Raw genomic sequence first — 16,055 nt, 5'->3', positions numbered from 1 at the left:
ATGAACTGAATGTAATTTTGAACTAAACTGTTCGAATTGCATTATATTCATTTATAAGAACAGTGGAGCAATTTCACCAAACATATGGAATGGAGCAAAATACAGTCGGTCTAACTCACATCGTTGAATTTTCTAAAGGAAGTGTACAGAGCAGAATAAAACCCACTGTCTTTGTTTGCACAATGATCATTCAATTTCTGTTAGGTATTAACCACGGTCCTGTCATTGCTGGAGTAATTGGAGCTCAGAAACCACAGTATGATATCTGGGGAAACGCAGTTAATGTGGCCAGCAGAATGGACAGCACAGGAGTCCTTGGCAAAATACAGGTAATCTCACCCAGATTCATTCTGCAACATTCTTCAACCTCTAAGGGCCAAATCATTGTCAAATTTGCCAACCTTGCAGAAGAGTTCTTCTTCTCCACTGACTGGTAAATTTATTGACCTTATTGGTGAATCCCACAATAAACTCATATATCATCAAGGTCATACATTGACTGATGAGCAGAGAATAAAGTGCCAAGGTTGTTAAATTACAGTTGATCATAGAATCAGCTTCATGGTCACACTATAAGTCACTTAGAACTTCTGTCACAAATAGATCTTCATTGAAGTGGTATCTTTATAACTGAATATTTAGTGGAGCAAATATTTCCAATTGCAAAATACGAAGGACTCCAGTTTTAGAAGGGGAGCTAGAGAGAGATTACAAAAAGGGTTGTAACCAGACAATTTGAAATTGTTATTTACAAGGATTTGCTGAATTGCAAAAACAAATTGTGCACTTTTCTGCTAGTAGTCTATTTACAGAACACAGCTAGCTATTGGCAGGACTACGATGGAAATATAGCAGATACCCTTGTGAGAAATCTAAAAAAAAATGTGTTTCTATTAGAAATTACCAGAGACACAAGTTCACTTTAGGTTGCAATGGCCAAAAGCATCTGGATTTCAACCCTGCAGTAAATAATGAGAGCTAAAATAATTAACTCAAAGCAACTTCTTGGGGGAGGGTTTTCTTGGAGCTGAGCTTGTTCCAAGGTAATGAGGTAATGTGCTTGGCAACAGAATGTCAGAATTGACTCAACCCTGTGTGCATTATTGATAATCCTGTTCCTGAGATAAGCAGGTCCACAGTACAGCAAACAGCTGCTGATGGCAGGACTTTGAACAAAATAATGTGCTTTGCTCCTGAAATCAGTTTTACTCCCTAAACAGACGGTGGAATTTATTTATTTATTTTAGGAAATAATATCATGGGATACAGGGTATAGTTTGAAACATGACATGTGCATGGATTGTGGAAGGCGAATTGGATGGACTTGGTCTTCTTTCGTCTAGCAATTCTTATGTTCTTAAATGTTGCATTGTTGTAATGTGGTAATTAACACAGAAATCAGTTTAGTGACTTTTGATATTTACCACAACTAAACAAAAAATTCAAAGTGAAGTTGATATCCTGCTAACCAGCGCTCGAGTCCCACAATCCACAAACTAGGCAATCCAGTGTTCAGCACAGCTGGCTTGTCATGAGCCATGACTGTCAAGAATTTGTTTTAAAATGATTTAAATGTCACACCTATATTATTATAATAATATTCCTTGCATTTGATATAACGCCTTATCACATCATCAAGCCCTTTCAAAGCTCCTCACAGGATATACTGTAAAGTGGATTGACTGTGAATTTGTGGGCGAAAGGCAGCCACCAATTTGCGCAGAGCAGTGTCCCACAAACAGGCATGAAGTCAATGACTAATTTTATTAGGGGGGAATGTTGGTCAGGACAGTGGGAGAAATTAACTTCCTTCTCTGTTTGAATGGTGCTATGAGATCTTTAATATCCATTTGCACAGGCAAATGGGACCTGTTTAACATCTCATCCAAAGTCTAGCACCTCCAAAAATCAACAGGCCCAGCACTGAATTAGAGTTTCAGCTTAGAATATATGATTCCAAGTCCTAATGTGGGGCTTGAGTCCACAACTTTCTGATTCAGAAGCGAAAGTTCTACCACTGAGTCGGGTTGACACCAGGCTGATATTGTATCAGTATACAGCACACACAAATATATGGGTACAGTAAAGACCCTAATGATTGCTGGTAAGACAACTCCCCCATTCCATATTTATTCATAAAGTATGTATAATCCATGATAGGATTTGAGTTTGAGAAACTTCATGATATATTCAGCCTGGAGACTGAAACCTCAGCAAAAAGTAGCAATGGTGCATTGTATGCACAAAAATAAACTAATGTAATAACAGCAACTTCCTTTTTGTTCTCTTTTCATATCTTTCCTAGGTCACAGAAGAAACCAGTAACGTTCTGCAAACACTGGGATACAACTGCACATGCAGGGGAATAATAAATGTCAAAGGGAAAGGCAAGCTGACAACATATTTTGTAAATACAGAAATAACTCGATCGCTTTCCCAAGGAAATCTGGCAACCTGAAAAATGGAAAGTGCAATATCAATAATGAAATGTTGAGTAACAGGATACTCCTGAAAGAGCAATTGGAAACAATTACTACATTGTATGTACATAGATTGATTCTGTTCTTAGATGCACGCAACATTGAATATGTTTGGGATATTTACACCTACTTATATCTAAACTCTTCAAAATTAAGAACACTTACACGTGTGGTGGAGAGCTTGACCTGAAAAATTTCACAAGTCGCAAAGTATAGGAACATTGCCAATATCTCAGTAATAGGGTCCAATATGCTGGGTGTTAGTGCCTGTTCCATACTTAGTGACATGAGGAATCTTTCACCCCCGTTTGCATTGAGTGAGCAAATAATAAAAAAACATTATTTACAAGGACCGGTTTTTACAAGTGTGTCTTGCATTTAAAATGCCATTGTTTTTGTAATAATTTATTCATTAAAAGTTTGTATGTACTTTACTTTTTAAAAAAATTATTTGTTGTTATTCCATGAAAAAAAATAATTCATGCACTGCAGGAAACTTGACCCCCACACCACACCATACCATTTACTTAGATAGTCACCACTGCTTCTGCCACCAGGGGTCAGCTCTGGACTGCCAGTAAAGTATCTCTCAATCGATCCCTTCATGTATAAGTGAGAGACTAAATAAATTGTTTTTGCACTCGTCAAGCACATTGCAATGACATGTAATAAGATTAGAGAAGATGTGGTGCCTCTATCATTTGATTCAGCATGAATACGTAACATTCACTCTGTTAAATTTTCTGTGCAAGTTTATTGACTCCTAACATTCTCAAAGTGTGAATGTATCTTTGCTCTGAGTAGATGTGCAAGACCCTTCTGCACCTTCAGATGAGGTGCCTCAATGATCAAAGATTGCTGCATGTCACAGCAACAATCCCATTTTACACAGGTTATATTATTCAAGGAGTACATTTGGTGACAGCATTCTTGGAGGTTTCCATAGCAACCATCAATCAGGACTACCGAAGCACAGATGGAAAATACAATGCATCTCACATCAACACAAATATTTGTCATCATAATATACTTGTACCACACAGTGGATTTTGGAGCGGCTGCCATTAAGTGTGTATCTATTCAACTCACACAAGGCTATTTGCCATTTGCTCAGTGTAGCAAATTCAGTGATGACGGCTAAGCACAAGGGTAGACCAAGTATTCATATTTTAGGATATATTAAAATAATATTGATCATTTGGTAGATGGAAGCTGCAAGTTTAACAAAATCTCACAGGAATAAATCTTTGACTATCCTTTGAAAAACTTGCCAAATACCGCTTGAATCTGCCTTCACTAGGTTATTATCTCAGTGCTACATATATGTACACCACCTCAGCAAGGTGAAAATGCCTCTTTATCCTAAAATAAAATATTCATCCATCGTTCATTCTACCTCTCAAAGAAGCATTGTTTTCTCCTGGTCTTGAAACCCAGTCCCTGGGAAATGGAATAACCGAGTCACATCAGGTTTATATTGAGCAAGTTTATATCTTTGTGAAGGAAGCTCCAATTATTGCCTGACAGAAACTAAAGGTATATGCAGTATTGTAAATTGACGAGATTCAACAGACTCACGTAATAATAAGTTTCAAGAGCAACTAAAAAATGCATGTTAAGCTAAGGTTTATTGTACTTTGTATTTTTTCTCTGTGATTTTATCCCTTCCATTCTTCTTGGCACAAAGAAGGAGGGGAAAATTAATCAATGCACAAAATGCTTCAAGGCCTGTCCAGTGCTGCTCTTACCCTGACTTGCCAGAAGGCATTTTTCTACAGGTAGGCACGTGATGACTGAATGCTACTGAAATCTTTAGAACTTTAAATTAATATCGGCTCAACATATGACTAACAAACCCATTTGTTTTTTAAAAATGAACTTTTTATGGAAAGTGAAGACATTTTCCACGTTTTAAATTCCTAAAGGATAATAATAATAATCCTTGCATTTGGTATCACATCGGAAGGATGTCTCAAAGTGCTTCACATGATTTACTATGAAATGGAGTGACTGTGCATTTGTAGGCAAACGCGGCTTATTTACCAAGTGCACTCTGAAAAAAACTATATTTCTTCACTGAACATTGCATTTAAAAATCTATTTCAGAAGCTATATGTGTTGTCCTAGTGTAACTAAAAAATTGTTTGAAATTGATTCGGTACATTGATCATTTGAAATTTACTTCAAATATGTTTACAAATGTTTTGGCTGATGTCAATCAAGCCATTGCTATATAGGGATTAAGTAAACACAAATCAAGATAAATAAGTTATTTCTAGCCATTGAAGCAAATTAGGAGATATTAAATACTGAGGGAAATGCTTCACAGGATTTTCTGTGAAATGTAGCGACTGCTGAGTATTTGTAGGAAATTGCAGCACTCAATTTGTGCAAAGCAGTGTCCCAAAGTGGGGCTAGAACCCACAACCTTCTAACTGAGAGATGAGAGTGCTATCAACTGAGCCAAGCTGACATACAGTCTGAGATTTCTGGGTGTGATTTGGAATGACATTTTATTTTAGGGGCACACAAACAGGTGTGTATTAACCATGCAATACAATGCGGTAAATTATTAATAAATACATAATACAAAATAATACAACATTTAATAGAATTATTACTCTAAATTATATGTTAAACACAATTTCTGTCACTATATTGCTCTGTTTGTCTTTCCTACTCTTCTAACAGCAGATTGAGGAGACATTAGCTGAAGATTGACTATATCATAAGGACTTCTCAAACAGCTCTCTCATCATATCATTGTGAAAGCAATAGCAATAATATTCCTTGCATTTGATATAGCACTTTTCACGTCTTCTTGATGTCTCAAAGCGCTTCATAGAATATACAGTAAAATGTAGTGACTGTATATCTGTTTGCGAAACGCGGCAGCCAATTGTGAACAGCAGTGTCCCACAAACAGTCATGGATTGAGTGACCAATTTATTATTGGTTTATTTTGAAGAATTATTATCCCCGGAAAAGCCAATGTAGCGTGCTTACATTCAGCTATTTTAAAGATGGTTCATCAACTGACTCATGAATAAAATGTGATTTATTTATTTTTAAATCCTGTATCTTCCAAAACTGAATTGTTATCACAATAGTTTAATCTATATTTGATCTTTACATTTATTTATTTTGTTACCTTATTCCCCTGAATTACCATTGTCTCTGAGGGCAGGATGAATACTTGCTATCATATCTCTCCATAGCAGCTCTATAGATAGCCATTTGGAACATGGCATGTGCTCAAATAATCCAAATTTGCTTGCCTTTTCTGTTGGGTAAGTGATGGCTTGTGCTCTGTGCTGTACCACAAGAGTGAACTGAGATAGGAACTCAAGTTCTGGGCAATGGCATCCTCTAACTCGACAACATAATCCTGGCACATCACTAAGTCACTGAGAAACATTGCTTTGATAAGTACAATAAAAAATTGGAATTCCAGCCAACGCAAATCTGCACAGACCAGTTATCTACTATAAGCCTTGATATGAAATTAATTTCACAATATTCCAAATGTGGCCTCAATAATAATCCCAAAAGAATTAGAGAAACTTCTTTCAACATGCAGTCGAAGACCCTTGAGGTACAACCTGGCATTCGAATAGCTCTTTGGACAATGTCACATTACAAGGAAGCGTGAATGTTAAAGATCCCATGGAAATATTCCAAGAGAGTTTCTCCCTGTGCCATGGCCCAAAATCCTCCAGATAAAATTGTTCACGCACTTCAAGTCTATTCTTGGAACACTGCTGTGCACAAATTGTTTCATGCTTTTTGCAAAATACTATACATGGTGCCTACACTTTACAATAAATTCCATGAAAAAGTTTCAGATGTCTAATAATAATGTTTGTATTTGATATAGCACCTTATCACGTCATCAAAACACTTCACAGGATTTTACTGTGAAGTCACTGTATATTTGTATGCAAAAGCAGGAGCCAATTTACGCACAGCAATGTTCCACAAACAGCTATGGAATGAAAATTTATCTGAGGGATTGTTGTCCAGGACATGGGGAGAAACTCCCTTCACTTTTCGAACAATGCTGTGGGATGTTGAATATTCACCTGAACAGGCACTTAAGGTTGCCTACATCAAATGTAAAGATTATTATTAACCTTCAGTGAAACAAGATCACACTCTCCAGTTCCACTCTGTGTCAAAGTCAAATGCTTCGTAGGCAACAATGATTGTGTGCTGCTGGCACCAACAAATGGAGGAGAAATAAGAACATAAGAAGCGCTGGACGAAAAAAGACCAAGGTCCATCTAGTTCGCCTTCCATCTTCTTGGCGGTCACATGTGTCCCAAACTATCTATTTAGAAAGGTTTTCTATGAAGGTCAGTGGATTTGTGGGAATGAATTAATATTGGTCATTCGTGTTGATCAATGTTGGGGTTCAGAGAGTATCTGTGCTTCATTTTGTGTAAATTGTGGATGTAAAGACCATGAACATCTACCATCTGAGCAAAATGAAGCATAGATAGTCACTGAACCCCAGTGGGTCTTGCCAGAATTTTTGCATGGTCCATAGACGAAGTGGACGTAGTGGGTGAGTGACCCTTTTTTTGTTTTCATTCTTTCTTAAGTTTCTAATGTGCTCTGTGGCTAATTACATTATCAATATCAAAATCCACACACGTGTTCATTCTTTCCATTCAAATTGCATTCATGTCATACCTTTCACGTCGGGAGGATGTCTCACCTCTGCTGAGCACTTGCACCATTCACAGGATAGGAAGGAAGGCTTCTGCGATGGAAGACGCCATCTTATGGTGGTAGTTGTCCAATCAATTTTACATTGTAAATACTTACAAGAATTTCTAGAATGGAACTAATTATATGTTAAACTAATACAGTCGAGTCCCTTATTAACATTTTGCATGGGAGGCAGCTAGGATATTGACAGCATGGTGACTTAAGAGATAGTGACAAATTAAGCCAAGGTAGAGTTATCAGGATTTTACTGTATTGTTTACAAAGAGAAATTTGTTGAACCTAATTTCTGTAATCTGTAGAGAAACTGTAGTGGGTTGGGGTGAGGGTGGGCGGGGGAGAGCACAGTTTAGCAAATCAGAAAAACCTTCAAATTAGGAACTAAACTACACTTCCGTCAATAAGTTCCTTAAAAAGAGATTAAATCTGCATTTAATGAAATTTATTTTTAGAAATTGGTCAAGAAAAGGGAGATAGGACTAGTCTGGTACAACTGTTCCATAACCTTCTTCAACGGATTTCGAAATGCCATTTTTTCGGTAAAATTCTGCATGCACATGGGCAACTCTGACAAAAGAGCGGTTTATTGGATCAATGTTGAGGTGAAGCCGTTTTCCATAATGTGATGAATTCAGGACTGGAACCGAACGAGCCATTTCCTGCAAGACAGATCGAGTATTGCTCAAAAAGTTTGCAAACATAATTAATTCAGAATGCTTGATTCTATGTCAACATTTTGAATGGGTTTTCTAACTATTATACTTTAACAATTTATTTCATTTAGTTCTTTGTTCTTGAACTCTTTTCCCCTCAAAACCTGAAACAATAAAACTGATAAAACGCTACCTTCTATACTTAGGTGCAGTCTTTCTCCTATTGGACGTACGCTAAGAAACTAAGACGTTTCTTCAAATAGTTGACCAGTATTTCAAGATAAAAAGTAACTTGCTTTTAAGATGGGAAACTTGCTGTTTCAGTGAGAGAAGGCTCAAGTAAACTTGTATGTGTACAATTTCACTTGAAAAAATCACACATAACTCAAAACCATTTGCTCCTGAAACGTCAGACTGAAGGTTTCAATCACTATCAGTGTCAGGCAAATATTATCGCTCTGCAGGAATCTTACAGGGAAGAACTCCAGGTATCCTATAACTTGAAATGCATAATATAATCTGTATTGTCCCACAATTAAAGAACAATGTGGATTTTATGAAACTCCATTTTTAAAAAAATTATGGAAAAAAAATCACTTGTTAGGTAACAAGCACCAATGAATAATCTCTGGACAAACTGCTAGATCCCTTCGCTCCAAAACATTAAGGAGCAAAACTATTTGTAGGTACCTCCTGCCCTAGGATCTGAAGGTGTGTAATTCACATCTTTAGGCCTGTTTTCTAAGTATAATTGTGTAGCTCATAAAGCTGTTCAACATTTAGGTTTTTGTTCAGAATAAAAACCTATAAAGAGGTGAGTGATTTTATGCATATGTGCAACAAATCCTGTTTGTTATAGTAGCTCATAAGCCACAAAAGGTAAATTGGCTTTGATTTAAGGTTCATTTTATATATTGTTTTGAAACATGCCACAGGAGCAAATGCATAAAATAATTTATACTCAAATAGATGTAATTATCCCATGACAGAAACCTATTTCAATGTAAAATGCACTTCATAATGATCCAGACTTCAGAAAGACATTGTAAAGTGATTATTCAGCACACTTCTAACATAGAAAAAATGAATTAGATAGCAAAGTGCGCTTTTCTTGGTGTAAGAGCAAGTAATGAGATTAATGGGAAGAAAATGTCTGAGATGTTTTGCAAAAGCTTAGGACTGCAAGATCCCCCTCCCACATGGATTACACAAACATAAAGAATGGCATTGCCAGCGTTACTTTTTATTTGATAAAAATGTTAACAGTGCCATACCTCAGCGTTTACGTTAAGACCAAGGCTTTTGGCATGCTCTCGGTCATCACGATGAATTTTATTATTGTAGCCTTGTGGGGCCCTAAAAATCCGGTCATAGGTCAACACTGATACTCCCTGAAAACAAAGAGATAATTTTATAATAGCTATAAATTCAATTTAATATAATTTACATTTTATAGCATCATTCACATCAAGACACTTAAAACTGCTTTAAGCTGGGGAAAGATGATCGAAAACGTGGTGAAAGAGGAAAGTCTCAAGGTGGGCTTTAAAAGTGGAGAGGGAGATGTGGGAAAGTATGGTTGATCGTGGATTTCAATAAAACGCTCACTTTGTTGCTAAAAAAAACAATTCACGTTTTGAAAATGGTTTCATCTGAGTTAGTGTTGATACACGGCACCACAACACTGCTTTGTAGCTCTAGCACTGATATTTTTCATTCTTCTAGCTAGGTATTTTGTTTCTGTAAGGTGGTTATATCTCAGTCAAAGAAAAACAAAGCTTCCAGATGACATTGGTGACAGCCAATACAGGTGAAGATTACATCTGATACCATGATCAGTTGGATAATTGCAGTCAACAGCCACTTAGATGGGATTGGATGCTGAGCAAGGGAGAGGGAGTGGGCCTAGATGGCCATATTCAGTGATCACATTCAGTGTTAGTGGTTAGAGCACTCGCATCGCAAGCGAGAGACCTGGGTTCGATTCCTGGCAGAGCGAGACATTGGGTGAGTTTCCTTACTCCACCTGCCTCTGTTTACTTAGCAGTAAGTAGGAACCCAGTTGTTAGTCGATTGGCGGATCACTTTTCCAGGGTAATAATTCCTTCAAAAAATATAATAATTTGGTCACTCAATCCCCGACTGTTTGGAGAACACTGCTGTGCGCTTTTGACTGCCGCGTTTCGGGTTGCAGATGTGGATGTTAGGGTGGCCAAAGGCACATTTGAAGAGGAAGGTCTTGAGATGGGACTTGAAGGAGGCAAGGGAGGGGGTGAGGCGGAGGGATTGCAGGATAGAGTTCCAGAGTGGGGGGTAGAGTTGCTGAACTCCCGACCGCCAATGGTGGGGCGGGAATTGCAGGGGACCTGAAGCAGTCCTGTGTCCGCCGAGCAGAGGGAGTGGACAAGCTGATATGGGGTTATGAGGTCAGAGAGGTAGGGGGGAGTAAGACCATGGAGGACCTTGAAGGTAAGAACAAGGTTTTTGTATTTGATTCTCTGAGGAATGGGGAGCCAGTGAAGCCGGGCAAGAATGGGGGTGATAGGTTCCCAGAGCCTGGGGTGTGAGAGGACACAAGCTGCAGAGTTCTGAATAATCCGCAACCCGTGGAGTGAAGAGTTGGGAAGTCCACTGAGCAGGCAGTTGGCGCAGTCAAGGCAGGATGTAATGAAATTTTGGGTCAGGTCTCAGCAACTGCGGTGTGAGGCAGTGGCGGAGGCAGGCAATGTTGCTGAGGTGTGGAAAGGCGGAACGGGGAACACTGAGCTGGAGGAAGTTGGCTTTCATCCAGGACTTGATGTCAGACAGACAATTAGCCAGGACATCAATGGCCGTGGAGTCGAGGATGGAAGCGGCGAAATAGTTCACTTTGAGACGTCGCAAAGACATGATAAGGCGCTAAATCAAATGCAACGATTATTATTATTCAAAGAGATAGGATTTGAGGCAGGACTTAAAGAGAGACATCCACCTCAGTCCAGGATTTGCTCATCACAAATCCTTATGCAAATCTTGCTAAATCAAACCCCATTGTGCATAAAACCATGCAAAATTTGCAAAGGAATGAGAACATGTGAAATAAAAGTATGGAAACAGTTTCACTATTGTTGACACCTGGGACACACCAAACAAAAACACAATACCAACTCCTGGAAAAGCTTAATCAACATAAGGAAACGTGCAAGAATAATGCAAATGTAAATACAAATATTTTGCAAATAATGCAAAATTGTTTCCAATAGGATTAAGCAGCTGGTACTGAGTAAGCCTGGTCAGTGATATTGGACTTGGACCTTGAAAACATCAATGTGGCTGGCACGTCACACGCTGTCCTGTAAAGCTCCTTCCACACACTGAAGGCAGATGCCCACCAGGTAGCTGATGAGGAAACTCTGAGGCTTGGGGCAACAGCTGCTGGAAGGCGCTGGAGTCTGAGTTTGTGAACACACGTTCGTACGTCCAGTGCCTGGAATCCACCTTGATTGGCCTGCAGAGAGGCAATAGCTGCTGCTTATATTCCGCACCTCCAACTGGTGGAACCATCGCTCAATGGGAAGGAATGTGTGCCCGAACTGTGGACAGAAAGACGGTGGCAATGCTCTCACACATTTCATGCTGAGGTGTATTCCCCCTGGGAAGCTCACAGGGGGTAACCATGCACCTAGTGAGGTTCAAACCTGCGCTGTTGGATGTCGAACAACCAACTAGTGGGTATCCTCCTTGAGTGGGGGGGGGTAAGTGGGGTCCCTTGGAGCTAAACACCTTGGAGCCAAGGTGACATGTCAGAATCAAGCCAGTCCTGTGTGACAGTCCTGGTAGTCTGGTTCCTGAGCCAATCGGGTACGCAGTATTACAGGGCACTGCTGATGACAGCACAGACAGCCTGGCTCATAGGCTTGGAAGGACAGACCAGTCACTTGCGCAGGGAATCCTCCCACTCAGAGCTGGACTATCCTGTTAACCCTGCAAGCTAAAGCTATAATAGATAGGATGGTCCTAGCTGGACAAGCACTGGGAAAGCTTGGCAGTCAGCAATATCAATGATAAGCTAAGCAGTTTTAGCTGGTTAGACTCCAGCAGTACCCCAACACACACTCTGGGGTCCCTAAGCCTTGGCTCTTGCCAACCTGCACCTGATATTTTCAGGAATTAGGTACATAGGAGAGAGTGCGCATTCCATTCCAACAAACTATCTCTGGAATTTCTATGTGTAGGTGGGATGTATGCGACTCTCAGTTTGGTTTGGATACTCTTAAGCATGGTGATGGGTTTCCGCATGTGTCAGACACGGCTGACCAAATAAAAATTGTTTCCAGTACAACCAGACTGTCCCTTTAAGAAAATGCAGTTAGTAGAAGTTAGTAGAAGAGAAACCGATCATACAGGAGGGAGGAATGAGGTAGAGACTTGTAGGAAGTCTACAAGTCTCTACCTCATTCCTCCCTCCAAAACTAACCATTTTGTCTCGTTCAATGCAGGTGGCCAGGCTTTCCAGGCATGTCTGTGTCCCAGATTATCTACTGAGGAAAGAGTGTTTTTAAACCACCAGTATCAACTTAACACTTAGTCTTGTCCGCTCCTGAGGCAGTTTGTAACAGACTATCTGTAGCTGCAATTGATTGTTTCAGTCCATTTTTGTGTTAACCTGCAATTGTTATTGTATTGGTTTATTGTATTCTTGATCTGGGTGCAGCCACTGGGTGCAGAGCTGATGAATGGCACTGTGAAGGGAGTTACCTTCTGGGGTGGATGAAAACAATTTTATTTTACTTGAGCTACATCTAGCCTTTGGCACCTGTCAGGATATTCAGGTCCTTAAATCTTAACTGAGGCTAAGACTGGGGAGGGAAACAAATGATGCAGTTAGAAGTTAATACAGACTGAAGGTGGGTAGTTCTCCTCAAGCCTCAAGCGAACCATTCCTTCCAAACTATTTGCAAAGTCCAATGATCCATGAAATCTAAGACTCCTGCAGGTTTCTTCGCTTCCTTTCCGAATGCCTTTCGTTGCAGCTGCAGAAGCAAAACTCTTGTTGTTTAACCGTTAAATTAGTGCCGAGTTCGATGGACTGACAAGACCTTCAGTTGCACTGAAGCAGAACAGAACCCAGACCTCCCGGGAATCCTGTTCGGAAAGAGACTCCCACTCTGGCACTCACCTTCTTCTGGTTACCGAAATAAGTCTGTTCGCTCTCGTCTCTTCTCTCGGGGATGTAACTGAAGGCAGAGAGCGAGGCCAGTGGCTGTTTGCTCTTCCTGACGATGTCTGCCATGATGTGCTAAACGTCTGGGTGGCAGCGTGAGCTCCTCCCTTGGGTGACCCGCGTCCTTTTTGTTGCTGAGTGCCCGGACGCCCCCGGGGCTGTGGCTGTGGGGCTGGGCTGGGGCTGCTGGGGCGGGGCTGGGGCGGGGCTGGGGCTGTGGGGCTGGGGCGGGGGCTCTGGGGCTGGGGGCGGGGCTGGGGCTGGGGCGGGGGCTGGGGCTGGGGCGGGGGCTGTGGGGCGGGGGCTCGGGGCGCTGGGCTGGGGCGGGGGCTGGGGCTGTGGGGCGGGGGCTGTGGGGCTGTGGGGCGGGGGCTGTGGGGCTCTGGGGCGGGGGCTGGGGCTGGGGCGGGGCTGGGCGGGGCTGGGGCTGTGGGGCGGGGCTGGGGCTGTGGGGCGGGCTGGGCTGTGGGCGGGGGCTGGGCTGTGGGGCGGGGCTGTGGGGCTGGGCTGTGGGGCGGGGGCTTGGGGCTGGGGCGGGGGCTGGGGCGGGGGCTGGGGGCTGGGGCTGGGGCTGTGGGGCGGGGGCTGGGGGCTGGGCTGGGGGGCTGTGGGGCGGGGGCTGGGCTGGGGCTGTGGGGCGGGCTGGGGGCTGTGGGGCGGGGCTGGGGGCTGGGCGGGGCTGTGGCGGGGCTGGGCTGGGGGGCTGTGGGGCGGGGCTGTGGGGCGGGGGCTGGGCTGGGGCTGGGCTGGGGGGCTGTGGGGCGGGGGCTGGGCTGGGGCTGTGGGGCGGGGGCTGTGGGGCGGGGGCTCGGGTGCTGGGCTGGGCTGGGCTGGGCTGGGGGGCTGTGGGGCGGGGGCGGGGGCTGTGGGGCTGGGCTGGGGGGCTGTGGGGCGGGGGCTGGGCTGGGCCGCTCCGCCCTCGCTTCACAGGTGAACCAGAAGTCACTGAACCGAACCAAAGCAGCTGTGGCAACGGCAGAGCTGGAGACGGCGGCCGTGCACATTGCAGGGGAGCGGTCAGGGCACCAGACACCGAGCATTGTGGCTGCGGTGCCGCCACCGCACAATCTGTGTGGGGATCAAAGCCCAAGTGGCGTAACAATGAGCGGAGCCATTTAACACTACAATGGCACTCACTCACACACACACTCACTCTCACTCACACACACACACACTCTCACTCACACACACACTCACTCACACACTCACTCACACACTCACTCACACCCACTCACTCACACACACACACACTCACTCACACACTCACTCACACACACACACACACTCACTCACACTCACACACTCACTCACACACTCACTCACACACTCACACTCTCACACACACACTCACACTCACTCACACTCACTCACTCACACTCTCACACACACACACCCACTCACTCACACTCACTCACTCACACTCACACAAAATGCTTCAATCATTTCTGGAAACATTCCAGAAACCTCTCTCAGGTTAAAAAGAAATGACCAGATAAATCAAGATGTCACTGTTGGCTGGAGATAAGTTACCCTCTCAAATGCCTGTCAGTGAAAGTTTTCAATTACCTTTTGAACATGAGGATGTTCAGTCCCCAGTAGAGGCTCGCAGTTCCCAATATCATAAATATATAAACGAACACAGAATTTTGTTGGGGCAATATTTTTCCAGAACCCAATGATGACAAGTTCTAAAATAGTCATGCAATACAAATTGAAATATATGCTGGTAGTAATCCATCCTGGATTTGATCCAATTTCGTGCAGAGTAGATTCCAGAAAAAGATTGGAATTCACTCCACTTCATCAACGGAAGTATTTTTATTGATACCTGCAAACTAGTTTATATAGGAAATTGAGGCATTCATCTGCAATTGAAACGAACAAATTAAAATACAGCACAAAGCAATTTAGCATATTGACATTACAATCAACATTGATGTATCTTTAATTCCAAAGCTTGAATGTTTGTCTAAATGTTTGGCACCATAATCTGTGTTTCTATTGTTTCTATTGTACCTCGTCAAGCAATGTGGAATAAGATTTTTGTTATTATACTGTAGCGCTTGCAAACATTGATGGTGTGCCATGACATGGTAAATTTGAGTGTGTCTGCACAGACTAGAGAATAGAAGGGTATGGAAGGAGTCAGGAGTGGGTGGAGACTCATGTGGAGTATAAACACCAGCATGGACTGTTTGGGCCAGAATGGCCTGTTTCGGTGCTGTAAATCTATGTAAATTACAGTTGCAATGAACAACAATAACAACAAATCACACTTGTATAGAGCCCGTCACATCAGAAAGATGTCCCAGGGCGCTGGACGGGCAGATGTTTTTGGAGCTGAGCTGGCAGTTGGGGTCAGGAGGGTTGCAGGGCAGGAGGGGCTGGCCGAAGGCACAGTATCGAAGAGGAAGGCATTTAAATGGGACTTGAAGGAGGCAAGAGAGGGGTCGAGGTGGACAGATTGCAGGATAGAGTTCCAGAATGTGGGGGCAGAGATGCTGAATACCCGACCACCAATCGTGGGGCGGCCTGGACAGCGGATATGGAGCAGCGGGAACCTGCTGAGTGGTCAGGTTGATAAGGGGTTAGCAGGTCAGAGAGGCAGGAGGGGCTAAGGCCATGGAGGGACTTGAAGGTGAGGGTGAGAATTTTTAACTCAATCCTCTGAGGGATGGGTAGCCAGTGGAGCCGGCGGAGGGTGGGGGTGATGGGATCACGGAGCCTAGTGCGGGAGAGGACACAAGCTCCAGAGTTCTGGATGATCTGCAAATTGTGGAGGGAAGAGTTGGGAAGGCCGACAAGAATAGTTGGCTCAAGTCGAGCTTGGTTGTAATGAAGGCATGTATGAGGTTTCGGCGGCCTGAGGGGTGGGGCAGTGGCGGAGTCAGCAATGTTGCGGGGGTGGGGAAGGCAGAGAGGGTGGGAGAGATTGCAGGAATGAGTTCCAGAGTGTGGGGGCAGAAATACTGAATACCCGACCACATG

At 42.9% G+C, this 16,055-nt stretch overlaps 2 protein-coding genes across 4 annotated transcripts in view; one reads left to right on the top strand and one right to left on the bottom strand.

The window, feature by feature from the left end:
- LOC103183192 (adenylate cyclase type 2) overlaps positions 1–2,914 on the top strand; it is a 147,102-nt gene extending 144,188 nt beyond the window's left edge. For all 3 annotated transcript variants that reach the window (XM_042332070.1, XM_007900530.2, XM_007900529.2), the window contains 2 exons: positions 205–329; positions 2,306–2,914. In XM_042332070.1, the coding sequence (XP_042188004.1) occupies positions 205–329; positions 2,306–2,458 (278 nt within the window). In that variant the 3' untranslated portion in view covers positions 2,459–2,914. The remainder of the gene's footprint in view (positions 1–204; positions 330–2,305) is intronic.
- Positions 2,915–7,442: 4,528 nt separating this feature from the next.
- On the bottom strand, positions 7,443–13,222 carry cunh5orf49 (chromosome unknown C5orf49 homolog). The gene is made up of 3 exons (XM_007900528.2): positions 13,023–13,222; positions 9,139–9,255; positions 7,443–7,870 (listed from the first exon to the last, which is right to left on the bottom strand). Exons 1-3 carry the CDS (start codon positions 13,134–13,136, stop codon positions 7,691–7,693), a joined length of 411 nt encoding a protein of 136 aa, XP_007898719.1. The 5' UTR covers positions 13,137–13,222; the 3' UTR covers positions 7,443–7,690.
- Between the last annotated feature and the right edge of the window lie 2,833 nt (positions 13,223–16,055).

Source organism: Callorhinchus milii, unplaced genomic scaffold (assembly GCF_018977255.1).
Source record: "Callorhinchus milii isolate IMCB2004 unplaced genomic scaffold, IMCB_Cmil_1.0 Scaffold2, whole genome shotgun sequence".
In the NCBI taxonomy this organism is placed as follows: Eukaryota; Metazoa; Chordata; class Chondrichthyes; order Chimaeriformes; family Callorhinchidae; genus Callorhinchus; species Callorhinchus milii.
This window is presented reverse-complemented; position numbering and strand designations above follow the sequence as displayed.

What these genes read in the sequence shown, in the direction of transcription:
- cunh5orf49 (XM_007900528.2), bottom strand. Translation starts at nt 13,136, where the DNA reads ATGGCAGACATCGTCAGGAAGAGCAAACAGCCACTGGCCTCGCTCTCT. An exon ending in ATTTCGGTAACCAGAAGAAG is followed by an intron (nt 9,256 to 13,022) that starts GTGAGTGCCAGA and finishes CTTTGTTTTCAG; the next exon opens with GGAGTATCAGTGTTGACCTA. An exon ending in GTCTTAACGTAAACGCTGAG is followed by an intron (nt 7,871 to 9,138) that starts GTATGGCACTGT and finishes TCTGTCTTGCAG; the next exon opens with GAAATGGCTCGTTCGGTTCC.